Source organism: Talpa europaea (assembly GCF_964194135.1).
Source record: "Talpa europaea genome assembly, chromosome: 12".
NCBI lineage: Eukaryota > Metazoa > Chordata > Mammalia > Eulipotyphla > Talpidae > Talpa > Talpa europaea.
In genome coordinates, this window is record NC_140079.1 from 41,924,419 (window position 1) to 41,950,722 (window position 26,304).

General features: G+C 50.2%; 1 protein-coding gene across 3 annotated transcripts; it reads left to right on the forward strand.

The window, feature by feature from the left end:
• PKN1 (protein kinase N1) lies at window positions 1-26,179 on the forward strand (the record flags this gene model as incomplete). Of its 3 annotated transcripts, none has more annotated exons than XM_084251437.1 (22): window positions 1-21; window positions 4,202-4,502; window positions 8,292-8,443; window positions 10,988-11,123; window positions 13,842-13,987; window positions 14,315-14,528; window positions 15,215-15,409; window positions 17,069-17,178; window positions 17,272-17,415; window positions 19,163-19,235; window positions 19,317-19,458; window positions 19,549-19,642; window positions 23,098-23,174; window positions 23,251-23,326; window positions 23,421-23,512; window positions 24,146-24,322; window positions 24,484-24,546; window positions 24,667-24,743; window positions 24,939-25,081; window positions 25,347-25,454; window positions 25,538-25,618; window positions 25,914-26,179. In XM_084251437.1, the coding sequence occupies 22 exons, from the start codon at window positions 1-3 to the stop codon at window positions 26,115-26,117; spliced, it is 2,826 nt and encodes a 941-aa protein (XP_084107563.1). In that variant the 3' UTR covers window positions 26,118-26,179. The 3 variants fall into 3 exon arrangements, with proteins under 3 accessions (XP_084107563.1, XP_084107562.1, XP_084107564.1); XM_084251436.1 differs by lacking the exon at window positions 1-21 and adding an exon at window positions 990-1,046; XM_084251438.1 differs by lacking the exon at window positions 1-21 and adding an exon at window positions 3,316-3,369.
• Between the last annotated feature and the right edge of the window lie 125 nt (window positions 26,180-26,304).

Consider the following 26,304-nt stretch of genomic DNA (forward strand, 5'->3'; position numbering starts at 1 on the left):
ATGGCCAGCGACGCCGTGCAGGTAGGCACACCTGCGTCCGCAGCTGCCCGGCGGCCAGACGGCTCCGGGGTTCGGGGGAGCGGGGCGGCCAGGGAGAGAGCTTCCCGAGCGCCTGGCGCCCCTTTTTCTAGGCCCGCACCAGGGAACCAATACGGGCCCTTTCTCGGCAGGTTCAGGGACGTACCGGGTGGGGGAGCTGGGAGGTGCTGGAGTCCCCCGCTGCATCCCCAGGCGCAGCCCCTTCGCTAGAACCAGAGGAGAGGCAGAAGCTTGACTTCGGGTGTCCTGGTGTCAAGGTGCCTATCGCCCCCGCCACTCGCCCCCCTCCCAGAGTTCGGTTCTCGGCAGGTGCTGTTCCACCTGGGGGCAGGTGCCTGGCACTGTGCCGAGGGAGAGGAGGAGGCCTCCTGGGCAGTGCTCTTCCCCCTCACAACAAAGCTCTAAGGGCCCCTGCCTCCAGATGGAGCTTTACGATGGTCCCGACGCTACCGGATTGGCACCTGTTGGAGGAAGTGCCCGAGTCACCTCATTAGGTCCGGGGACAGAGGACCCAAATAGGCTGCCAGGTGGAACCTTACCCAGGTGGGGAGTGTCCAGGTCAGTACGCCAGGAGGTTTTCTGGTACCTGAAATCCCTACCATGGCATGAGTGATAGGATAAGGTCACTCCCCCACCCCCACAGAAACAGGTGACTGGCAGGCACCAACCTGTCACCCAGCCAGGTTCTCCTGGTACTACCTTGTGGACATCACAGTCCTGCACTCACCTTTCCCATCTGTGACAAGCAGGTCCAGGGTGAAATCTGGCCTTTGGTTCAAATGACTCAAATCTGAAACTGTCCTGTGCCTATGGTGCTGTCATTAGTGCCTCACCGTCCCTCTGTTTGTCCTGTGGTTGCTGTATAACTGGGTTCTCCTCTCCTTCTGCACCTGCCCTGGTTCCCTCTGTGTCTCCCCCATGATCCTCTGTCCCCCACCCCAGTCCTGCTGATGGCCTGCCAGCCTTGCCGAGGAGCTGGGCGGATCTGGTGTTGCCGATCACACAAGGTCAGACCTTGGGTCCCTGCCTCTACCCCCCAGCCCTGGGAGGACTGTGTAGGAATCCCCTGGTGCATGCATGTGCTTGGCGTGTACCAAGTATGATCCAGACAGAGGCTGTGATTCCTGGAACAAGGCTCATGTCCTGGGCCCCTTTCCACTTCTTGTCTGCTTTTTCCCCCCTTTCCTGGCCACCCCTTTCTTGTGCTTGGGCTTGCCGTCCTCTCCCTCTGTCTGTCCCCATGTGTGCCTGTCTGTTCTGTGTCCGGCAAACGGATGTCCTGTCCAGATTCCGGAAACGCCTAAGGCATTGAAATATCCGGACTTGGGGGGTCTAGATCCCAGGCAGCTCTGAGAAGAGGATTCTGGGAGGTGGACCCTTTGAATCTGTTATCTCCTGCTCCATGGTGGAAGGTGGGGGAGCAGGGATTCCCCAAGGCTGGTGCCAGCAGCACCTGGTTCATGGGTTTGCCTGGCTGGCCCTTGGGTGACCCCTGTTCCACGGTAGGAGTGAGTCACCCCTATTGAGGGAGGTGAGCTTGAGGAAGGAGAACCCTGGAGGCTGGGCCTCTTCCTCCCTGCTCTGCATATTCTCAGGCCTCAGCTGCTGGAGGTGGGATCAAGAGAGCCTGCTCCTTCTCTCTGTCTGGACTTCCCCCATTTAAGCTGGTTCTGCTTGTGCCTGTACTCCTGCTCTGCCTGCTTGGGACAGGGTGGGATGGGTGGTGGATGAGATCTAGTTGGGTGTGGGTAGTATTAGGTGAGCCTGGGATTTAATTCCATTGAGGTCATTTCCTTGCTGTGTGTCCTGCGTTCAAGTGCCTTTGCCTCTCCGAGCCTTTGTTCTATTACTGGAAAAAGTGGGCTAAGTGGGTGCTCATGGGGGAGAGAGATACCAGGACATCATTGTACGGGTGGGACTGCTGTGAAGTCTTTGCCGGTGGTCATGGTCAGCAGCTGATAGGGGGTGAGTCTATGTCCTTTAACCCAGGGCCTCCCACCCTTGGCACTGTCAACACTTGGGGCAGGATCATTCTTTGGGTGGCGTTATCCTGTGCACTGTAGGATACTGAGAAGCATCCCTGTTCTGCACCCATAGATGTCAGTAGCTCTCCCTCACCACCCCCAGTTGTGACAACTAAAAATGTCTCTGGATGTGGCCAGTTGGAGGTGGGCCAAAATTCCCCCTCCCACCATTGAGAATTGCTGGTGTTACCTCTTTGAGCCTCAGTCTCCTCACTTGTAGATTTGGGGGGGGGCAGTTAATGGCAGCTACTCAGTATTAGTGTGAGGGTGTGATTGAGTTATGGTACTAAATGATACTCTGGGTCTGCAGTAAACCCTGCATAGGGACCGCTGCCCTAGAGCTTGATTAGGAGCCAGTGAAGACTTTCCTCATCTGTGAAGTGGGTTTTCACAGTGCGGGGAGATAGTACAAGCAGGGTACTCAGTGCCTAGTAAGCACTAAATTCTGGATGCTCTGGTTTTAAATCCCAGCCCTGCTTCCTGTGGACTGTAGGACCTTGGGGCAAGTTATGTTACTGCTAAAGGTCTCAGTTTTCTCACTTTGGAAGTGGGGTCATAATAGTACCCTCCTTGTTGATGTACATTAGTTGGCCTGGGTGACGCTTGGAGGAACTGCCATTATTATTAATAATCAAGCTTAAACTTGGATGGGTTGCTGATCTGGGGGCACTCGCACCACCACAGCATGTAGTGCTATGTCCCCATGATGTGCTACTGGTCCAACTGGGTCCCCTGGGCCTGCAAGCTGTGGTCAGCAGCAGGGGGCCACCAGACTGAGAGGAAGTCGGAAAATTGTCATGGCCTGTGTCTGTGGGAAGGGGGTGGTTCATATGAGTGCTAATGGCGTTTGCATATAGTTGTATGACAGGATAGGCTTAGGGGTGTGCACACAATCACCAGCCAATATATGCTTATATTATATGAAGGTGTGCGCATACCTGAGCCAGCCCCTGGAGCCTGCATATACTTGGGGGAGCCTGCTCCCCACATCCACACTAGTGGGCATGTGAGTGAATTTGTGCACACTGTGTACCCCTTGGGTGGGACGGGAATCAAGAGCTATCCCTGGGTTATCTCTACTGAAACAGGCTCAGCCTTGTAGGGGGGCTGAGAGTAAGGTTCCTTAGATGCCCTACAGCCCTGTGGCTGGCCCAGCGCAGGGGATGCTGGGAGTAGCAGCAAAGAGGAAGTGGTAAGCAAGAGGAGCGAGAGGCCCTGGCGGGGCAGAGGTTCAGGAAGAGGGCGGGGTCCCCAGCCAGGACCCAGGATGGCGGAGTCTGATCCCCCTTTGGACCAGGAGCTGGAGGTAGAGTCTGGGGTCCCTTAAGGGAATGGGTGGGAGAGGACCCAAGTAGCATAGGCCAGAGGCCCTGCCTTCTGGACGTCTCAGTTTTGAACTACAGGGAGGAGATAGGGCTGTGGTCATGGCCTCGGAGTTTTCTGTTTGGAAGATGAGACGAGTTGGGGCCTTTTGGCGCTCCCAGATAGAAGAGGAAGATAGGTCTCTTCTCTTTGGGGTCCTAGTGGTAGAGGATGAGAGGATGGGAGATGAAGCCTGTCCTAATTTGGAGGTATAACAGGAGAAAGACTGGGCTTACCCTCAGGATCTCCTAGTTTGAGGGTACAGCAAAGGGGAGAAAGGGCCTGCCCTTGATACTTCCTTGTTTGGGGCCTACATTCTGGACCTCCTAGTTTAGGGGGGCAGCAGAGGGGAAAAGGAATATACCCTTAGGACTTTTCACAGGTATCAACAGAGGGGAAATAAGACCTGTCCTTGGAACCTTCTAGTTTGGGGGGACAGCAGAAGGAACAAAAGTCTTGTAGCCTTAGGGCTCTTGGGAGGTACAGTGCAGGGGTGATGGGCCTATGCTCTGAATCCTGCTATATAAGGAAGGTGAAGGGAGATGTGGCTATTGGGTCCCCTAGACTAATGGGACAGGGAGGGAAGAGTGCCCTGTCTTTCCAGTTTGGGGGTCAGGTAACAGGGACAGGGCCCTGTCTCATCTCCCAACTTTTGGGGTCAAAGGACACAAAGCATCCCTGTCATGGGTGTTCCAAACCAGGATGAGGCGAGGCCCAGTGCACTGTGCACCCCAGAGCCCTCCTGGCCCCACTGACCCTACTCCATCCCCCTGCAGAGTGAACCACGTGGCTGGTCCCTGTTGGAGCAGCTGGGCCTAGCGGGTGCAGACCTGGCAGCCCCTGGGGTGCAGCAGCAGCTGGAACTAGAACGGGAGCGTCTGCGGCGGGAGATCCGCAAGGAGCTAAAGCTAAAGGAGGGTGCTGAGAACCTGCGGCGGGCCACCACTGACCTGGGCCGCAGCCTGGGCCCTGTGGAGTTGCTGCTGCGTGGCTCCTCACGCCGTCTGGACCTGCTGCACCAGCAACTGCAGGAGCTGCACGCCCACGTAGTGCTGCCTGACCCTGCAGCCACCCACGGTGAGTAGGGTTTCCCTCAGTGTGAGACTTCAGGGGTTCTGCTGCCTGAGGCTCACCCACAGTCCTCTGAGGTGAAGCTAACCTCATCTCCACTGACCCCAGGAAGGAGCACTCAATAATGACAACTTTGAGTTTCAAAATACAGGCAGAGGAAACAACAAAATCAACACACCCAGAAAAAGGCATACAGTTATGCCAATACCCAGGCACAAATCAAAGGATTTACACAGTTTTATGTGACTGTCTAGGCTCACACAGGCACACCACCAAAACAATACCAAAGGACTTATACAGTGTCACAGGAGTACCTAAGACAGATACAGTTGCAACAACACCTAGAGACTTACACACTATCACACCTAGAGACTTACACAGTATCACACAAACATCTAAAGACAACCACACCAATACTGGATGACACCCAGAAACCTATGATGTTACATAAGTACTCAAAGACTTACATAGTTTTACCTGGATAGGTATACTCACATCAACACCTGCACAACACCAGAGAACTTACATGTCATATAAGTACCCAAAGACACAGTTGTATCAACACCAGATCATACCCAGGAACTTAGTGGTACATGATTATCTAACAGTCACATCGGTAATCCTGCCTACCTGTGACTATACAGCTACCTCTTTTTTTTTCTCTTTTTCCTGATAAACCTGTCCTTTTAAAATGTAAAAAAAGAAAAAAACATAGTCACACTAATATCTAAAGGCTCGCAGTCACACCTGGATGACATCTGGAAACTCACACAGCATTGCATGCATACTCAAAGACACAATCACACCAATACCCAGACAAATTCAAAGCCATGCACACTGTCACACAAATACCTAGAAATGTAGATAGTCATACCAACCCCGAGATGATACCCAAAAACTCTCTCTCTCTTTCTTTTTTTTTAAGATTTATTATTTATTTTATACAAGCACTGGGTACAGTCAGAAGCGGGAGGGTGAGAGGATTCACCAGAGACAGAGCAGGGAGCAGAACAGGCAGACTGACGAAATATACTGCTGAGGGGAGCAGTGGGCACAGCAGGAGAGGTCTGCATGCCATGTGGGACCCTCGCCGGCGGCCAGGGATCAAACTGGTGCTGCAGAGGCTGTGGGCAGCTTCGCAGCCCAGCGCTCAACCGCTGTGCCACCAGGAAGGCCCCTCTCTCTTTTTTAAAAAAGATTTATTTATGCATACAAGAGGTGGGGTATAGTCCAGAGGTGTGGGGTATGTGTGGACCCACCAGAGACAGAGTGGGAAACAGAACAGGCAGACTGACTGAAATACACTGCTGAGGGGAGCAGCAGGTGAGACAGGAAAGGTCTACTTCGCCATGTGGGTAGCTCCCTGGCCAGCCTGGATGGAACTCATGCTGCAGAGGCTGGATTGCTTCATAGTGCGATGCTTAACCCCTTGTGCCACCAGAGAGGCCCCCAAAAACTCTCTTAAAAATTTCACTAATTGTAGGGCCTCCCTGGTGGCCAGTGGTTGAGTGCTAGCTTGCGAAGCTGCCCGCAGCCTCTGCAAGCCCAGTTCGATCCCCGGCCACCGGGCGAGGGTCCCGCATGGTGTGCAGACCTCTCCTGCCATCCGCTGCTCCCCTCAGCAGTGTGTTTCGTCAGTCTGCCTGTTCCGTTCCCTGCTCTGGCTCTGGTGAATTCTCTCACCCTCCCGGACTTCTGACTGCCCAGTGCTTGCTTGTATGTATGTATGTATGTATGTATGTATGTATGTATGTATGTATAAATAAATAAATAAGTAAGTAAGTAAATCTTTAAAAAAAAAAAATTCACTAATTGGGCCTCCCCAGTGGCTCAGTGGTTGAGTGCTGGCTTGCGAGGCTGCCCACAGCCTCTGCAGCGCCAGTTCGATCCCCGGCTGCTCGGCAAGGGTCCCACATGGGGCGCAGACCTCTCCTGCCACCTGCTGCTCCCCTCAGCAGTGTACTTTGTCGGTCTGCCTGTTCTGCTTCCTGCTCTGGCTTTGGTGAATTCTCTCACCCTCCCGTGCTTCTGACTGTACCCAGTACTTGTATAAATAAATAAACCTTAAAAAAAATTCACTAATTTTTAAAAAAGATTTATTTATTTATGCATACAAGACCTGGGATGCAGGCCAGGGATGTGGGGAGGGGTGAGAGGATTCACCAGAGAGAGTGGGGAGCAGAGCAGGTGGATAGACAGAAATACACTGCTGAGGGAAGCAGCAGGTGAGACAAGAGAGGTCTGCTGCGCCATGTGGGTCACCTCCCTAGCTGGGGATTGAACTTGTGCTGCAGTAGCTATGGATAGCTTCATAGTGCTGTGTCTTAACTCCTTGTGCCACCAGGGAGGCCCCTCTTTAATCTTTTTTTAAAGATTTATTTTTATGCATACAGGAATTGGGGTGTAGGCCAGAGATGTGGGAGGTGAGAGGATTCACCAGAGACAGGATGGGGAGCAGATTAGGGAGATCTACTGAAATACACTGCTGAGGGGAGTAGTGGGCGAGACAGGAGAGGTCTGCTGCACCATGTGGGTCACCTCCCTGGCCTGTCATCGAACTCATGCAGCAGTGGCTGGTGATAGCTTGATGGTGCTGAGACTTTACCCCCTGCACCACAAGGGAGGCCCCATTCAAAATTTCTTTACATTTTATTTAAACATTTTTAATTGTAAAAAAAGATATAAAATATACCATTTTTTAAGTGTGTGGTTCAGTTGTATTAAGAATATCCACATTATTGTACAGGGATCTGCAGGGCTTTTCATCTGGCATCCAAATACCCTTACACATATCATACATAGTGGCTAGAAACCATCGCACATAATCATACTTATACCTAGCCAACACTCAACAATGTAGGCACTATTACATAAACAGCTAGAGACCCACACAGAGTCCCAGAAGACCCAGAGACTTCCATATTGCCACACAACACCCAAGGAAATGCTGTCATACCAGCACACAGATAACACCTAGAAATTCACATATAATCACACTAATCTTCGGGGAGTCACACATACAACTGTTCAACCTTTACAGATGCTCACAGTCCTGTCACAGACTTAAATGCACAGTAAGACAAGGCCTGAAGATTCAACATGTACACCAATAGCCAAAACTTCTATATACATGGCTATGCCAATAGATGGGTACTGACATAGTCACAGCAATACTCAGTGATGGAAAAGAGAATTCAGCCAACACAGAGAATTTCATATGATCATATTATACCGTGAGTCCCCCCTATAGTCACACCACTCCCCAGAGATTCACAGAGCTCTGCCAGTATCCAGAGACACTCATGTGTAGCTATATCAACACCCAAATACCCAAACACCGGTATACCAGCACCTAGAAATCCAAACACACAGTTGTGACAACAGTCAGAAATGGCATAGAGTCACACTAGCATCCAGAATCTCATATAGCATTTTACATAGTTATACTAGCCCCAAAGGAGATACACTGGCTCAGTTATGCCAGTGCTATCTAATGACACCCGTGGACACCCACTCAGCTATGTAAATCACAGGACTTCCCTATATGGTCACACAACACCAGGGGCTCACCACCACTGACCATTTGCCTGTGTTCACTTGTGCTAGACCTGCCCTAGCTCTAAGGAAGTCTCCCTGGGAGGGAGGTGATTTACCTCTGGTTCCTGAGCTCTTCCTTCCTGGGCCTTGGGTCAGAGTCCAGGCAGGGCAGAGGGTGGATTCTTTCAAATGGAGCAAAGGCTCCTGGGCAGATGTAGGTGAGGTCCATGCTGACTCTGTGCCACCTGCCCTCTCCAGATGCTCCTCAGTCCCCTGGTGCAGGTGGCCCAGCCTGCTCGGCCACCAACCTGAGCCGTGTGGCTGGCCTGGAGAAGCAACTGGCCATTGAGCTGAAAGTGAAGCAGGGGGCAGAAAACATGATCCAGACGTACAGCAATGGAAGCACCAAGGTGGGGCAGCGCGTGAGCACACTCCCACGTGTACACACACCTGTGAGCACAGCCTGGCGGGGCAAGGGCATTGCTACATCTGTCCCTGTGGGCAGCCTGGACCCTTTTGGCTGGGGTCCAGGGGCTGATGGGTGACTTGGAAGCAGGACTGGGATGCAGGTAGCTCATGAGGGCTATGGAAGATAGGGTGATCATGGGTGGTATCAGACTCATGGCAGAGATTGTCCCCTCACTTACTTATCCCAGAGATGCAAGGGTATCCGTGGTCATGGCAGCATGCAGCCTCTCACTGCTGGGGTTCTCTCTCTGACATACGTACACACAGTGAGACAGCACACATGCACCATCCTAACAGCTAGACACACACCCATGATCATAACATCATCTAGAAACACAAAGATCCCATTATAACTTACAGAAATAGCAGTAACAGTACTTAAGAGGTACATGGAAACCTCTAGATCCAGAGACACATATACCATCGTATAACACCTAGGACACACATCACAAGCCAACATCATAATACTGGAACACACACATCACACCCAGAGATTGGTGTTGCCACACATACACCCCCAAATCATATCAACACCAGGAACATAGTCACGGGGCTCCATCAACACCCAAGGATGCTTGCAGACAGGCACAGCCATACCTACAGCCTGAGACCTGTGCACACACTGCCAGGAGTATACCCATGCCCTGTGTATGCACACAAATGGAAATATTGTAAATATTTTTTAAACCTTTTATTGAGGTGTTATGTATAGACACAAAGTGCAGAAAACGTACATGTATAACCTGATGAATTTTTATCTGCTTAAATACCACCTATATCAAAGTACAGAACATTTCATTCATAAAGTTGCCTCCTGCCTCCTCCAGTCAATACCCAGGCTCTTTCACCAAAGATCATATTTGGTGCTTTTGAACTTTGTCCAGATAGAGTCACGCCTCACCCTCTTTCCCCTCTGAAAATGCCCACCTTGGGCTAAGGATCCCCTGCAGTACCATGGTTCTCAGCTTCTGTGGCTGCTGACTGACCCTGAGTCAGGGGCTGAGATTTCTGGGGTTGGAAGATTCAACTCCATGACGGGGAATAGCCATAAGCCCTGAAACCACTGTTCATAGATTTCATCCTCTCAGAGGCAGAGTGTATGTATGTGCCAGCCATAGAATAGCCACTGCCAAGAGGCCTTGTTTAAGAAAAAAAATCCCCCCTTGAATCTGATCAATTGTTTCTCTACCCTTTTTTAATTATCACTTCCCTAAGGAAGCTTTTCAGACATTTTTTTTTTCATAATCATCTTATCCCCTGATTTTTTGTGTGTATGTGATAAAATACCAATAAAGTATACCATTTTAACATGAACAATTCAGTGGCATTAAGTATATTCACTGTATTGTGTGACCAGCACCTCTGTCTACTTCCAGAACTTTTTATCACCCCAAAGGAACCCATTAGCCATCTCTCCTCATAACCCTCCCTCAGCCCTTGGCAACCACTAATCTGATTTCTCTGTATATAAATTTAACTTTTCTGGACATTTCATATAAATACAATACATCCCCTTTCCTGCCAGGCTTCTTTCATATAACAGAATGTCTTCAGGGTTCATCCCTGGTGTATTATAATATGTATCAGTATTGGATTTCATTTTATGACTGGATAATATTCTGTGGTATGGTTATAGCATATTTTCTGTATACATCCATCTATTGATGGACATTTGGGTTGTTTCCACCTTTTGGCAGTTGCGCTGCTATGTACATCTGTGTACAAGTATTTAAACACTACCCTATGAAATTTTGAAACAGATCACATGTTTATCTGTGGATACATACCTGTACTTTATTCACAAAAAGAGTAAAAGTTTTTCACTCCCTAAGAACTGATTTCTGCCCCATGGGGCAAACATGAATAGAATAAACACAAATATCTTTCAGTGTCTTATCTGTGAACATAGCACAAAGTGATGGAAAAAACCCACAACAAGTTTCTAGCATTTGCATACACAGGGTCCTGGGCTCTGCCTGCTCATCACCATAACTTGGCACCCACAAATATCTGTATCCCTGCTTACCACCCCTGCTCACACACATACCCAGTCACCCTTGGAGACTATCCACCCAGCTACAGGGCTTCAACCACCATGGGGACTATACTCCCATGTGCATGCTGCTCTGACAGTTGACACAGGGAGTGCCTGCTGCTGCCAGGCATAACTCTCAGCCTCACATACAGATGAGCTCCCTCAATCCTTTGCCCAGTGAGTGTTGGTGCTATTAGTGCTCCCATTCTACAGATGAGGAAACAGGCCCAAAGAGGAGGAGTTGATTATGTGACACAGCTTATCACACAGCACCAGGATTCAAGCTCCATGAGCTACCTCATCATTTCACACCCGTAATGCATGTGCATTGTCATACCATACACAAATGCTCTGTCATATGGTTGCCCAATGCCTGCTTGGTGTGGACATGAGCACTGGTGGTCAGACCCCAGCTGCCCAGCCTTCCCCTCTGGGCTGTATCTACCTCCAGGACCGGAAGCTGCTGCTGACGGCTCAGCAGATGCTGCAGGACAGTAAGACCAAGATCGACATCATCCGCATGCAGCTCCGCCGGGCATTACAGGCAGGCCAGCTGGAGAGCCAGGCGGCCCCAGATGAAGCCCAAGGTGAGCCCGTCACCCTGAGACAGCCTAGGCTGTGTTCTGCTGGGCAGAGTGTGGTTTCTAGCCCTATGAGGGGCCCTTTCTGGGAGCAGGGAGGTAGGTGCTGTGATTCCCTGTGAGACTAGAACTCACTTCTGCTGATCTCTGAACCTTGGTTTCCCCCTTGGGGTTTGTATGTGATCAGGTATTGACAAACTACAGCCCATGGGCCAAATCCCGGCAGCAGCTTTTTTTATTGGCACATAGCCACACCCATTCATCTACTGCCAGCTAAAGCTGCTTTTGAACTGCAGCAGTAAAGCCAGGTAGTGGCAACAACCTGTGCATTTTGTGCAAAGCTGAAAATATTTACTTTTGGCTTTTTATGGGAAAAAATTTGCAGACCCTGGACTAGGTGATTGTCTTGTCATATTGGTTCCCATTGTGTAGCAGTGTCTACGGCTTGTGTATGTTTCTGTATGTGTGTCTATATGTGCATGCCTGGTGGTATCTCAACCCGACATCAACCTAAATTTGTGACAGGGTCTTGATGTACAACTATATACTACATATCAACCTTTTAGCCAACAGTGGTCCCTGTGTGTAACATAGGTGTATAGCTATATGTAGTAGGCTGTAGCACCTGGGTTTATGTAAGTACACTTTGTGAATTTTGCATAACAGTGAACTCACCTAATGTTGCATTGCCGAGACCCTGTTGTTACACAGTGAATGACTGTGTGTGAGAGTGACTATGCTGCTGATGAATGTCAGTGTTAATGTGTCTTTGACTGTGGGGCTAAGGGTTGTGTGTAGGCCCTGGTAGCAGTGTTAGCCTGTGTGTCATTATGAGAGTTATAGGAGTGTCAGCTGTTGGTGGTTGTCAGTCCATTCGGATTACTTTAACAGAACATAGACCAGGGAGCTTATAAACAACAGACATTTATTGCTCACAGTTCTGGAGGCTGGAGGTACATCAAGGCCCTGGCCAATCTCACATTTGATGAGGATCCGCCTCCTGGTTCCTACACAGAGTCTTCTCCCTGTGTCCTCATATGGCAGAAGGGGCGAGTAGCTTTCGGCAGTCCTTTTATAAGAACTCTGATTGTATTCATAAGGGCTCCACTCTACTAACCTAATCACCCCAACAGTACCTCTTCCATTGGGTGTTGGGTTTCAGCATGTGGATTTTGGGCAGACACAAACATTCAGACCTATCAGTGGGTCTTGTAACTCACATGACAAAGTGTGTGTTTTTGTGGGGGAGGTGCTAGTGACTGTGGGTGTTTCAGTGACCACGTGTGGTGGTGTGATCATGTTCTCTGGGTGATAGTGTGACTTTGCCCTGGGAATATAAAATTCTTGACTACATGTGACAGCAGGCTTGAGAGTGATAGTGTGACTGTGTTTGTAAGGTAAGGAGCTATGAATGTCAGGGTTCCTGTGACTCTGTGTTCCTGTCAGTATTAGTACCCACTGTTGCAGGTGACGGTATGACTTAGTGTTACGGTTTGAGCTTGGGTCATTGTACAGAGATGGTGAGACTGTCTCTCGAACCTACATGTAAGTGTGCTTCACGGTGACAGGATGTCTTTGTGCCTGTGACTGTGTCATTGGGAGACTGTGGCCACATCCGGTGTCTGGCTGTGTCTCTGTCCCTGATCATTCATACTGGGCGTGACAGTCAGGCTGTTGTCCTACAGCATTATTCTCCAAACCTCTGGGTATTGGTGGTGCTGTCCTGACTGTGTGACTGTGTGATGGCACTTCTTTGCCTGACCTCATGCCTTATCCGTGGGGCAGTGCAGTGAAATGCCTGTGATTTTCCCTGGACCACAGTGTGATGTGTCCATAAGGGTTGTTGTGTCTTATGACCACATCCCTATGCCCCCTGACAATGTCCCTGTGTGGCAGTGTGTTCCTCTGCTTGTGGGTGACAGTGTGCCGGCATTGGTGACAGAATGATAATGCACTGTCACCCTATTAGTGACACACAGTATCTGTGTGACAGTGTCCCTGTTCCCACAACTACACTCCCTTTCATCATGTGGGTGGTTATCATTCATTATCCAGACCCCCTAACTGAGGAAACTGGATTGTTTCCAATCTTCTTTTGCTTTTAAAAGAAGGCTGCAATGAATAACTGTGTACCTATGTGAAGCGCAGAAGTGTTTCTATGGGAATTGAACTGGAATTGCTGAATCAAAGGGTAAATACATTTGTGATTTTGATAGATCTAGCCAAATTCCCTCCACTGGAAGCAACCTTTGTTCCATCAGCAATGAATAAAAAATTGCTATTTTTAAGAAAGCAACCCTGTGTCTCTGTGGCTACATCCTTGTGACTGTCTGTTTGCCCTGGTGGCTCTGTAACAGCCCTTGGGGATGAAGTGGGACTTGGGACACATGTCTGCCTCTAAGCCTGTATTGAGAGAGTGCCTGTATATGGAACTGTCCCTGTGTGGTGACAGGCTAGTTGTATCTCTGACACCCTCGCTTTGGTGACAGTGTTTGGATAAAATAGTGACTACGACTGGGTGGAAATATGACCGAAGTAAGACCATGCCTATGGGTGATGGTGTGACTGTATCACGGAGACCCTCCATCCCTTTGGGAGAAACATGGTGCATGCGGGTGGCAGGATGTCTGTGGCCCATTCCTGTGGATGACTGTGTGTCTGGGACTGGGCTGGTTGGACCAGGGTCCTGAGCTGGCCTCACTGCCCAGTGTCCCATGCCCATAGGGAGCCCAGACCTGGGAGCCGTGGAGCTACGAATTGAGGAGCTGCGACACCACTTCCGAGTGGAACATGCGGTAGCAGAGGGCGCCAAGAATGTGCTGCGTTTGCTCAGTGCTGCCAAGGCCCCAGACCGCAAGGCGGTCAGCGAGGTGAGGAAGTGGGTGGGCTTCGGTAAGGGGCGGAGCCTTGGTCAGGGTGGGCCCACTCACCATGTGAGGGGTGGAGGCTGGGACTTCCGTAAAGAACAGTCCTTGATGGGGGTGGTTCCTCGGCGAAGGGGAGGTGCCTTAGTGATATGGGACTTCTGCAAAGTATGGGGCATCAGCAAGGGGCAGAGCCTAGTTTTCTGGCAGCCCAAGGATAGCACCCATATAGGTGGAAGGCTTTGACTGTCAGGGCTAAGGAGCCCCTGTGGGACCTAGTTTAGGGAAGGGGCGTGCCCAGACAGTCCCCATGACTGGTCCCACTTAACACAGGCCCAGGAGAAGCTGACCGAGTCAAACCAGAAGCTGGGGCTCCTTCGTGAGGCACTGGAACGGCGACTAGGGGAGCTGCCAGCTGACCATCCCAAGGGGCGGCTGCTACGTGAGGAGCTAGCTGCAACCTCCTCCCCAGCCTTCAGCGCCCGCCTGGCGGGACCCTTCCCTGCCACGCACTACAGCACTCTGTGCAAGCCCGCTCCACTTACAGGTGGGTCCTGACCTCCTCCACTCAACCCAAACCCTGTAGCTCTAGACTCCTGACTCTTCCTAATCCCCCAACCCTGCACCCCTAGATCTTCACTCTCCCCAGCCCTGGAACCCATCCCACTGTTTTCCCTTCTCCATTCACTACAACCGTCCAGTCCTGTACTTCATTTCTACAGACCCTTCACCCTGGATGTCCAGCTCTGCTTTTGCCCTCTGATTCTGGGCTCTTGCTGGTGTCCCTACCATCCTCACTCTCTCTACTCTGCCATTTGACCCTGGCTTTTCCCTCCAGCCCCTCCCTCTGCAAACCCTTAGCTCTAAGCCTTTGGACCCACCCACCCCCTTCAGACTGCCTCATCCTCCTTGAACCCCTCATTCATACTTCACCAGACCAGCCCCCATACTAGAATTTAGATCAGCCCACTGAATCCTGCTCCCCGCTTTGCCTATACTTTGGTCCTGAACCTCTCTTCTGTCCCTAAACCTCAGCATCCAGAGCATCTCCCCATCTGGGCTGCCTTCTACCCCCATCCCTTGTCCCATATCCCTCACATCTGGGCCAAGACCTGCATCTGCCACACTCTGCTTGTCCCTTACCAACTCAAATTTGCATGCTGACCACTTCTGGACATAGCCTCCTCTCAACTTGCCACAGATGTGGCCCCCTTTAGCCTGCCCCTCCCTCAGGTACCCTGGAGGTGCGCATGGTAGGCTGCAGAGATCTTCCAGAGACCATCCCCTGGAATCCATCACCCTTGGTGGGGGGACCAGGGACCCCTGACTGCCGTACCCCCTTCCTGAGCCGTCCAGCCCGGGGCCTTTACAGTCGGAGTGGAAGCCTGAGTGGCCGGAGCAGCCTTAAACCTGAAGCTGAGAGCACCAGTGAGTGGGCTTGGGAATCTGGAGGGGTGAGGTGGTGGGGGAGACCTGGTGCCCCACATGTAACATTTTAAAAAAGCCATTACATCATACCCAATAATATGGGTACTATAAAACAAAACCAGAGTTGGTGAGGATGTGGAGAAATTGGAACCCTTGTGTCCTGCTGGTGGCAGTGTTAAATGGTGCAGCCACTTGTGGAAAATGGTGTGGTAGATTCTTACAAAATTAAATGTGGAATTACCAGATGATCTAGCAATCTTGCTTCTGATATATATACAAAAGAGTTTAAAGCAGGATCTCAAGGAGATATACATGAAATTATTGTACTTATAATAAGTTCATAGCAGTATTATTCACAATGGTCAAAAAGGGAAGCAACCCAAGTGCCTATTGACAGATGAATGGATAAACAAAATCTTCCGTTCATACGGTGGAATATTATTCAGCCTTAAAAAGGAAGGGCATTCTGACACATACAATATAGGCAAACTTGAGAAGACATTATGCTAAGAAAATAAGCAAGACACAAAAGAACAAATACCGTATAATCCAAATTATGAGGTATCTAAAGTAGTCTAATTTGTAAAGATAGAAAGAATACTGGTTGTCAGGACTGAGGGGAGGGAGACAGGGAGTGGATTTTTAATGGGGACATTGTTTCAGTTTGGGAAAATGAAAAGAGTTTGGAAACGAATGGTTGTTGATGGTTCCATATCAGTGTAAACATATAAATTTTGTGTTATGTGAAATTTACCACAAATTAAAAACAAACATGTAGGTATACAAAAGGAGAATAATAGTAGAGCCTACGGCCATGTTATCACCATCTGGGTCAAGAAATAGAACTCTCTGGAAACCCTCTCCTGCCATCTCCCCAGTTCCAGCCCCTTCCTCTGTTGTAGAGATAGCTGCTTTCCTGCCTTTTATGATTATTACTTCCTTGTTTTTCTTTGTAGTTTTAGCAGATGTGTACATCTCAAAATGATATAGCTTAGTTGTGCCTAGTGTTTGAACTTCATGTACATGTAATCATACAGAATGTATTCCATGGTAAATAAAAGCTTCTTTCCTTTAGCTTTTTTGGGGAGATCTATACTATTGTATCAAACTATAGTTCATTTATTCATTTTTTACTCCTGTTCAGTAGTCCATTGTCTTAGACTGAGCCATAGCAAATTGCTGTCTTTTTGAAAAATAAAAATAGTTGAGTATCTGTAATTTCATGATTCAGCTAAAAAGATGTTATAGTTTATATGTTAATTCTTTTGTTAATGGACAGTGAGATATTTTTACTTTGGGGACATTTTATAACCTTTAATGCTATGGGAGAAGGGAATGACTTCTTTATAAAACATAAGAGCTGGCCTCCCTTGTGGTGCAGGGGTTAAAGGCACAGTGCTGTTGAGCTGTCGCCAGCTCACTGCGATGAGTTCCTGGCCAAGAAGCTGACCCACATGGCGCAGTAGACCTCAGCAGTGTATTTCAACATCTGCCTTTTCTGCTCCTCACTCTGTCTCTGGTGAATCCTCTCACCCCCTGCACCTCTGGCCCACACCCCAGTTCTTGTATGCATAAATAAATAAATCTTAAAAAAAGATATAAGAGCTATTCCTCCCAACATTCCTTGACACCTCATATCTACCCCTGTTCCTCTTCCAGGTGAGGTTAGCACTGTACTCAAGCTCGATAACTCAGTGGTGGGGCAGACATCTTGGAAGCCATGTGGCCCCAATGCCTGGGACCAGAGCTTTACTTTGGAGCTAGAGAGGGTGAGTTGGGTTGGAGGAAAGCTGGGCTTGGAGGAGGGAGGGGTATTAGACCTGGGGCACCCCAAGTGATGGTCCTCTTTTTTTTCCCTTGAGGCACGAGAACTGGAGTTAGCTGTGTTCTGGCGGGACCAGAGGGGCCTGTGTGCCCTCAAATTCCTGAAGTTGGAGGATTTCTTGGATAATGAGAGGCATGAGGTGCAGTTGGACATGGAACCCCAGGGCTGCCTGGTAGCTGAGGTACAACCCAACCCCTACCCTGAGAAAATGCTTCCTGCATCTCCTATTCTCAATTTTCTAGGAGAATATGTTTTCTATTGGTCTCTGAAACTTGATAGAAAAGTACATATAGGGGAAAGGGGCGGGGGGTATGTACAATTAGACACATCAGTGACATGACTTAGGTTGGGATTGGTTTTGTTCTGAGGCAAGATTATTTTTTAAAATATCACAAAATTTGAAAAAAAAACAAAACAAAAAAAACCACCAAACCTAGTGACATGTTCTGGAAATTGCTACCAGGATCATAGCTGAGTAGATTTGTGTAGTGGGATTAGAATTAGGGTCCAGATTGGGATAGTCTGTCGGCAGCACTGTTGACACCTGTGGGTTGATTATTCTCCATTGCAGGCACCATCCTGTGCATTGTGGGATGCTGAGCAGCACCTCTGTTTTTCTCAGAATGCCAGTAGCATCTTCTCCCCCAATTGTGACAATCCAAAATGTCTCCAGGCATTGCTAGCGCCCCCTGGTGGAGAGTCCAGGGTCTTCATAACGTTGCTAACTGGCCCCTTGTTAAATGAGCCAACCTCCATTCTAAGTGCTTTGCTGGGATTAACTCAGGAATCCTTGGGATAACCCAATAAAAGAGGAGCTGTTATCACATGTGACAGAAGAGGAAACTGAGGCACAGAGAGGGAAAGGCATGGCCCCTTAATTTAACTAAAATTATCCTAAAAAACGCTTTAAATTTTCCCTGACGATATATGTATACCCTGGTTCCTCTGCCTGTATCCATATCCCCATGTGGAAATTCTTACATGATCTCCTAATTGAGGACCACTGGAGGAGAGGAGCCAATAGAGGGGTGACTTCAGATGTTAGGGCAGTGGGTGGTTCTTCTGTTTGGAGGACTGTTCGAAACCCCACAGAAGGTGGTGGTGGGCAATCTGGAGGCATTTCTAAAGCTGCCCTGCTAGCTTGCAGGGTTTCCTTAGAGCATTCTGTTTTCTTTTTCTGCCTTTCCCAAGTGCTAGCCTATAGAACTCTCTGAAGTTCTGTTGTCAAGAAGCCTGCAATAGTGTAGTTCTTTCATAGATAGAAGTGTTCTCTGTCCACACTGTCCAGTATAAGCACTGCCAGCTTCCTGAAGTGTGACTGGGGAACTGAAGTTTTCATTTCACTTAATTTATTCAGCCACACATGGCCAGTACAACCCTATAGAACACGCATGAAAGTCACAGTTCTGTGACCATAGCACCTTCTAGAAGATGTGTTGGAGTTGGAAGAATTCAACTCAACCAGTGGTTTCCCCAGATGGGTGGGCACCAGCATCACCTGGAGGACTTGTAGAAATATAGGCAGTTGGGCCCTACCCTTATGTTTCTGATTCAGTGAGTTCAGGTGGGGGCCCAAGAGCCTGCATTTCTAGCAACTTGCCAGGTGATGCTGCTACTGCTGGGTGGGGCCACACTTGGGGAATCAGGACCCTATATATGTAGGACATGTTGGCTGGAGTTGCATGTACATCTGCTTAGGTCAGACCCCCTCCTCACCCCTAAGGAGGCCTGGTTACCTGCATCTTGCTTTTCTAAGATGGCACTTCAAAGGTAGCCCTGCTAAACCACTTGCTAATTGTCTAGTACTCTATGGTTAGAAGTGATGACAGTGTTAGCAACCCCCAAGACATATGTGTACACCTATGTGCCTCAGCCCTCCAGCTGCCTGGTGTGGGTAAGGGTCCTCACCTGTTGGCCCCTCTTCCTAGGTCACCTTCCATAACCCTGTCATTGAGAGGATACCCCGGCTCAGACGGCAAAAGATCTTCTCCAAACAGCAAGGTGAGGAGGAAAATGGGGAGGGGGAGAGCCCAGGGGTCTTGGGAGTGTCATGGGGCATGACACCTGTCCCTGTCCTCCCAGGGAAGGCTTTTCAGCGCGCTAGACAGATGAACATTGACGTTGCCACCTGGGTGCGGCTGCTGCGGAGGCTCATCCCTAATACCACAGCCACAGGCACCTTCAGTCCTGGGGCTTCTCCAGGACCTGAGGCCCGGTCCACAGGGTAAGGAGGGAGGGACTTGGGTTCTCAACTGTCCCTGGTTACTTCCCAGGGTGCTGGGTCCCAGACAAGCCCACCTCTCTTATGCTGCAGCGACATATCTGTGGAGAAGCTGAACCTTGGGGTTGACTCGGATAGCTCGCCCCAGAAGAGCCCTCTGGATCCTCTTTCCAGTGAATTGAGCCCAGTGAGTATCCCACTCTGATCCTAGACTTGGCCTGGGTAGTGTCAGGGCATTCTGCTCCAGTCTTCCTTCCCAGCTCCAGGCCCAGAGGTTGCCAGCAACTTCCCTGGCTCACACATGTCTGGCAGAACAGAGCCCAATTTTTCATACTGGATAAGAATGTGAGCTCAGGAGTCAGGCTACCTGGGTTCCTATCCTGATTCTCTCCCCTCTTAGCTGTGTGGCTGAGGGCAAGTAATTTCGCCTCTGCGTGCTAAGTGCACTGCCCTGTAAAAGGGACACATTTAAAAGCTATGTGGATGATAGACAGTAAAATCTTTCCCAGGGGCATTTTCACAGGGACAGAGAGAGTATTGTGGATAGGAGGGGGGCACAAGGGATCCTGCACGATAATGGGGATGCTCTGCATCTTGATCTAGGTCAGAGGTTAGTGCCTTTTTCCATAAAGGGCCACATAGTCAATATTTCCTGTTTTGTGGGCCAAATGGTCTGATTACAATTACTCAACGCAGCTGTTGTGGAAAGCAGCCACAGATGATACAGACATGAATGGGCATGGCTGAGTTCCAGTAAAACTTTGCTGATGGACTCTGAAGTTTGAATGTCCTGTCATTTTCATGGATCATGACATACTCTTTTTTTTTCCCCCACGACCTTGGCATTATCAGGATCATGAAATATTCTTTTGATACCCCCGCCAAATCTTTCAAAAATGTAAAAGCCATCCTTAGGCCTCCCCTGGTGGCACAGGAGGTTGAGCGCAGCACTGTGAATCTGTCTGCAGCCTCTGCAGTTCGATTCCATCCCGGCCGGCCACAGAGATCCCCCTGCGTGGCAGATCGCCCTGGCGTGGCAGTCCTCTCCTGTCTCACCTGCTGCTCCCCTCAGCAGTGTGTTTCAGTCACTCTGCTTGTTCTGTTCCCCACTCTGTCTCTGGTGAATCCTCTCACCCCTCCGTGCATCTGGCTTTGTAGGGGGCAGGACAGACACAGTGCAGTTTTCTATGATCCAGCAGACCGGGTAAAGGAGGAGTCAGAATCCTGGAGCCCTCGGTGGCTTTTGCAGGCTTTTTATTTAGATTTACCAGGCATAAGGCAGGCAGGGGTGCTGGTGGGCCGGGAGGCCTCCCGGCCCCCAGCAAGTCTCTACTCTTTCTGGGCACTCCAGTGAACTCTGCTGCTCTCGTGGTTCTGTTTCTGCTGCTCCTGCTTCTCTTCTGCTGGCGTCCCCATGATGCTGCCCTTAAAAGCCCAGTCTTAGCCCAAGTGAATTACATCTACGCATGCCCACACCCTACTCCAGGTGCCCGCCATCAGACATGCATTTGGGACCGCAGGGTTCTGTCATCTATCCTAATGGCGGGAGGGCAAAAAAGCCTGATACTTTTACCTTACCCTACAGGCCTGTACCCCGGTTCTTTTATGCATGAATAAAATAAATCTTAAAAAAAAAAAAAGCCATCCTTAGCTCACAGACTGTATAAAAAATGGAACTGACCAGTCCCTGGTCTGAGAGATGGACATGTATTTAAGAGTTGGTCCTTTTGCTCACCTTGCGTGTATTTTATACCTTCTTTTTAAAAGAAATGAAAATAACAATGATGTAGTTCATTAATTGAAGAAGATACCTCATTAAATAGATGAACTTGGCAAAAAAATAGTTTTCTTTAAAGTATTTATTTATGCATACAAGAGCTGGGGTACAGGCCAGAGATGCGGGGGGTGAGAGGATTCACCAGAGACAGAGTGGGGAACAGAACAGGCAGACTGACTGAAATACACTGCCGAGGGGAGCAGCGCGTGAGACAGGAGAGGTCTGCCTCGCCATATGGGTTGCTCCCTGGCTGGCTGGGGATCGAACTTGTGCTGCAGAGGCTGCAGATTGCTTCATAGTACAGTGCTTAAGCCCTTGCGCCACCAGGGAGGCCCAAAAAATACAGTGTTGAATTAACATTGAATGCTGGGGAGGGTGTGGGGATCAGGCAGTTGGTGGGAGGTGTGAATTGCTGCACCTCTTTGGGATAGTGTCTTGGCCATAGCTGCTTGATTTCAAAACAGACATTGCCCTTGACCCTGCATGTCCCCTCCCAGACATTCACATACATGACAGCAACACATGCAGAGCATGTTCACTGTCAAAGCTTTGTGTGAGCAAAGAGCAAAATTGGCGTCAGGGGCATGCGGTAAGTTCAGTCACATGCCACATAATATTTCTGTCAATTATGGACCAGATATAGGTGGTCCCCAAATTACTATTGCCTAGTGACCTTAAAGTTAGTATTTTACACTGGCAGCATCCTCATACATCTCTATGACATTTGTACAAAATTGTCTTAATGACACTTTTCTCAGAACATGTCTCTATGGTTAAGTCATACGTGACTGTACTTGAGAAGATGGAATGGTATGCAGCTGTGAAAAATGAGGCTGCTCTCCCTGTGCTGGCACAGGATCATTTCTAAGACGGATTGCCCAATGGGAGATTGGAATACTGTCACGAGTGCAAGAAAAGTGGAGTCTGTACTAGCTGGTGTGGGTATAGACTATATCTAGAAAGATACCCAGGATATCATTAGCATTGGCTGGCTCTGGGGCAGAAGAGGACTGTTTCCACTGTATACCTGTATATACTGTTTCCACTGTATACCACTGTATACCTGTTTGCACAGATTGAATCTTTTTTTTCTTTTTTAAATTAGAGGCATGTATTTTTATTTATTTATTTATTTGTTTATTTATACATGCACTGGGTACAGTCAGAAGCGCGGGAGGGTGAGAGAATCCACCAGAGCCAGAGCGGGGAGCAGAGCAGGCAGAGGGACTGAAGTACACTGCTGAGGGGAGCAGCGGGCGGCAGGAGAGGTCTGCACACCATGTGGGACCCTCCTCCGTGGCTGGGGAGCAGCCGGGGATCGAACCAGTGCCGCAGAGGCCGCGGGCAGTTTTGCAGCCCAGCGCTCAACCGCTGCGCCACCGGGGAGGCCCTGCACAGATTGAATCTTTAGAACTGTTCATAGTAGAGGATGATGAACCAGTAGGTCATTTTTTTCCCTTAAAAATATTTTTGAAATATTGTTATGCATTGCATAACTATATCTACAGCATGTGTGAGGGAGAAAAATAAAGCAGAGAGGAGGACGGGGATGTACTGTTAATTATTTAATATGATAGTCAGCTGACCCCCTGCATAAGTTACATATGATTATAACGGTCTAATGGGGGTTAGGGAGGAGCTGTGCAGATGTTGGAGAAAAGGAAAGTGTTGTAGGTGGAGGGAACAGCTGGTATAAAGGTCCTGAGATGGAAATGTGCCAGGTATGTTCAAGGCACAGTTAGAGAGGGACATTGTGGCTGGAGGAGTGAGTGAGGAGGCAAGTAGGGGGATGGGTGAGGTCACAAGGTAATGTGGTTATGGTTGCATCTGACTTCTCACACTCTGACTTCCTCTCTTGGCTGCAGAGTTCCCCCGTCCAGGAAACTACCACTCCAAAACTGTCTCCAGAGACACAGGAGATCCCAGGCCCCGCCCTGTGCAGGTGATACCCCTGCCCTGCCCGCCACCCACTACCCACATTCAACATCCTTGTCCACAGCAGTGTTCTCTCTCCACAGCCCTCTGAGGAAGTCACCACTGACCCTCGAAGATTTCAAATTTCTGGCAGTGCTGGGCCGGGGTCACTTTGGGAAGGTGAGGTGGGGGGCACAGAGTTTGGGGGCTGCAAGTCCAGACTTCTAGACCCTGGCCTGGCTGCTAAGGCTGCCACTGCCCACTCTGGTTTCAGGTGCTGCTCTCAGAATTCCGGTCCAGTGGAGAGCTGTTTGCCATCAAGGCTTTGAAGAAAGGGGACATTGTGGCCCGAGACGAGGTGGAGAGGTGGATTAAATGAGAGGATGCATTAAGCATTCTGCACAGTACCTGGCCTCCTGTAAATGCCCCATGGAGGCACTGAGATTGTCCTCAATCTTCCTGAATTCCTTTTATTAACCAGGAACCCAACTCAGACAGGCTTAAGCAAATAGAGGAATTTATTGCTCTAGATTAGAATAGTCCTGGGGTGTTGTGCCTTTAGGCATGGGTGTATCTAGGTGCCCACATGCTGTCTCTCAGTTCTGGTTTTCTCCATATGGGTTTTGTTGTAGTCCTCCTCCTGGGGGCAGAGATATCCCCATCCTAGCAGTTTAAGGCTCGCCCACCAGCTACAGCCCTTCTTCCTTAATCATTCTACCAGAAATCCTGAGATTGAGCCACATTGGCTTGATTTCCCCATTTCTGAACCAACTCCTAGCTAGAGAAGTGAGGTTCTCCAACCCATGGAAGTTGGGGAACTGTTACTAGAATGAGGGATGGATCCCAGCAGAGGAGGTTCAGAGACATTAAGCAACTTGTGAAGGTTGCACACCCATGCAAGGTCCTCAATAAGTATCTGATGAGAACTTTGGGGTATGTGAGGGTAGCAGGAGGGGGAAGCTACTGTGGTCTCTGAGCCCTGCTTCCCACCCTATCCAGCCTGATGTGTGAGAAGCGGATTTTGGCTGCAGTGACCAGTGCAGGACATCCCTTCCTGGTGAACCTATTTGGCTGTTTCCAGACGCCGGAGCACGTATGCTTCGTGATGGAATACTCTGCCGGAGGGGACCTGATGCTTCACATCCACAGCGATGTATTCTCTGAGCCCCGAGCTATGTGAGCCTCACCCTTGCTCTGCCCCACCCCTTCACCTGCAGGCCCCTGCCTCGCAAGCTCCTAGAGTTTGGAGAGCACTGAGAAGGGGCTTTTGAGGATGGGGGAGCCAGGCTTATGTGGCTTGGTTGGCCTGGCACCCTCACACCAGCCTTTCTCTCCAGATTTTATTCTGCCTGTGTGGTGCTGGGGCTGCAGTTTCTCCATGAACACAAGATTGTCTACAGGTGCGTGTGTGGGTGTGCTGGTGCTCATGCGTGCATGCTCTGCCCACCTGGGGGAACTCAGCTTTCAGGCAGGACCCAGATCCCACTCATTCCTCTTTACATCTCTTTGACCCCTCTCAGGGACCTGAAATTGGACAATTTGCTCCTGGACACCGAGGGTTACGTCAAGATTGCTGACTTTGGCCTCTGCAAGGAGGGTGAGGGGCTGGGCCTGCGCTTGGGGGAGGGGCTGGGATCTGAGGAGCTGCGTCTGAGAATTAGGGGTGGGGGAGGGACTGGAATTATCCCCATCCTGGGACAGGACTGCTTATTAGGACCACCCTATGCCAGACTGGACTAGAGCTGGGACCCCTCCCTGCCCTCCCTATCCTTAACTGCCCTGCTTTCCCCAGGAATGGGCTATGGGGATCGGACCAGCACGTTCTGCGGGACCCCAGAGTTCCTGGCACCAGAGGTGCTGACAGACACGTCCTACACAAGGGCAGTGGACTGGTGGGGGCTGGGCGTGCTGCTCTATGAGATGCTGGTTGGCGAGGTGAGACACTGGGCCGCCCCACCCTGCCCATCCCTTGGATGGCATTGGGACCTGTATGTACCCTGCAGTGGGGTCAGATGTGCCTCATGGGCAGATGACTTCATCTCCCTGGCCTCAGTTTCCACATCTGTAAAGTGGTGTACTTACCTTCCCAGGTGAGCCAGCACCCATGGGAATGGGCTGCTGGAGTAGAGGGCTCTGGAAGGGCTGGGTGTGGAGTGGCCAGAGGAAGGGCTTAACTCACCCCTGCTCTCCCTGTCCACAGTCCCCATTCCCAGGGGACGATGAAGAGGAGGTATTTGACAGCATTGTCAACGACGAGGTTCGTTACCCTCGTTTCCTGTCAGCTGAAGCTATTGGCATCATGCGCAGGGTGAGGACCCCATAAGGTATGGTGGGCCCAGGGAGGGCCCCTGGGCTGGATGGAGCAGACTAACATGATGGGACCTCCCCCAGCTACTGCGCAGGAATCCAGAACGCAGGTTGGGTTCCAGCGAGAGGGATGCAGAGGATGTGAAAAAACAGCCTTTCTTCAGGGTAAGCACCATCCCCCTGCCTGACATGCCCCCAAGGACCCCATATTCCCCACCAACATTGTCACCTCCCCATGGTACCCATCCCCATTCCTTCCCCTCCCTTCTACCACTTCAAGGTAGGGAGCACTGCCCCAGGTATGAGTCCAGGTCTCCTCATACAACCAGTCCTTCCTGATCCCACAACCTGCTCCCAGATCCCCCCCCCCGCCCCATGTTGTGACTCATTAAACTCAGGAGATCAGGGGGCAGTGGGATAAGGTTCTGGTCAGTCTGTTGAGCACACTCTGCCTTCACAGACCCTGGGCTGGGATGTCTTGCTGGCCCGGCGCCTGCCGCCGCCCTTCGTGCCCACACTGTCAGGCCGCACAGATGTCAGCAACTTCGATGAGGAGTTCACAGGGGAGGCCCCCACGCTGACCCCTCCGCGAGATGCGCGGCCCCTCACCGCCACCGAGCAAGCGGCCTTCCAGGACTTCGACTTCGTGGCAGGGGGTTGCTAGTCTCTCCCCTTCACCTGCCCCTACCCAGCTCTTAGTAGTTTTTAAAAAGGCCTTTGGGATTTACCCCATTCATGCATCCTCTGGCTCTCTTTCTGTGCAATAATGGGGAGGGTGCTGTGCTTGGAATTGGAGTCAGTGGGTGGTCTAGGGGATAGGGAATGGCCGGGAGATCCCCTGGGTTGTGGTT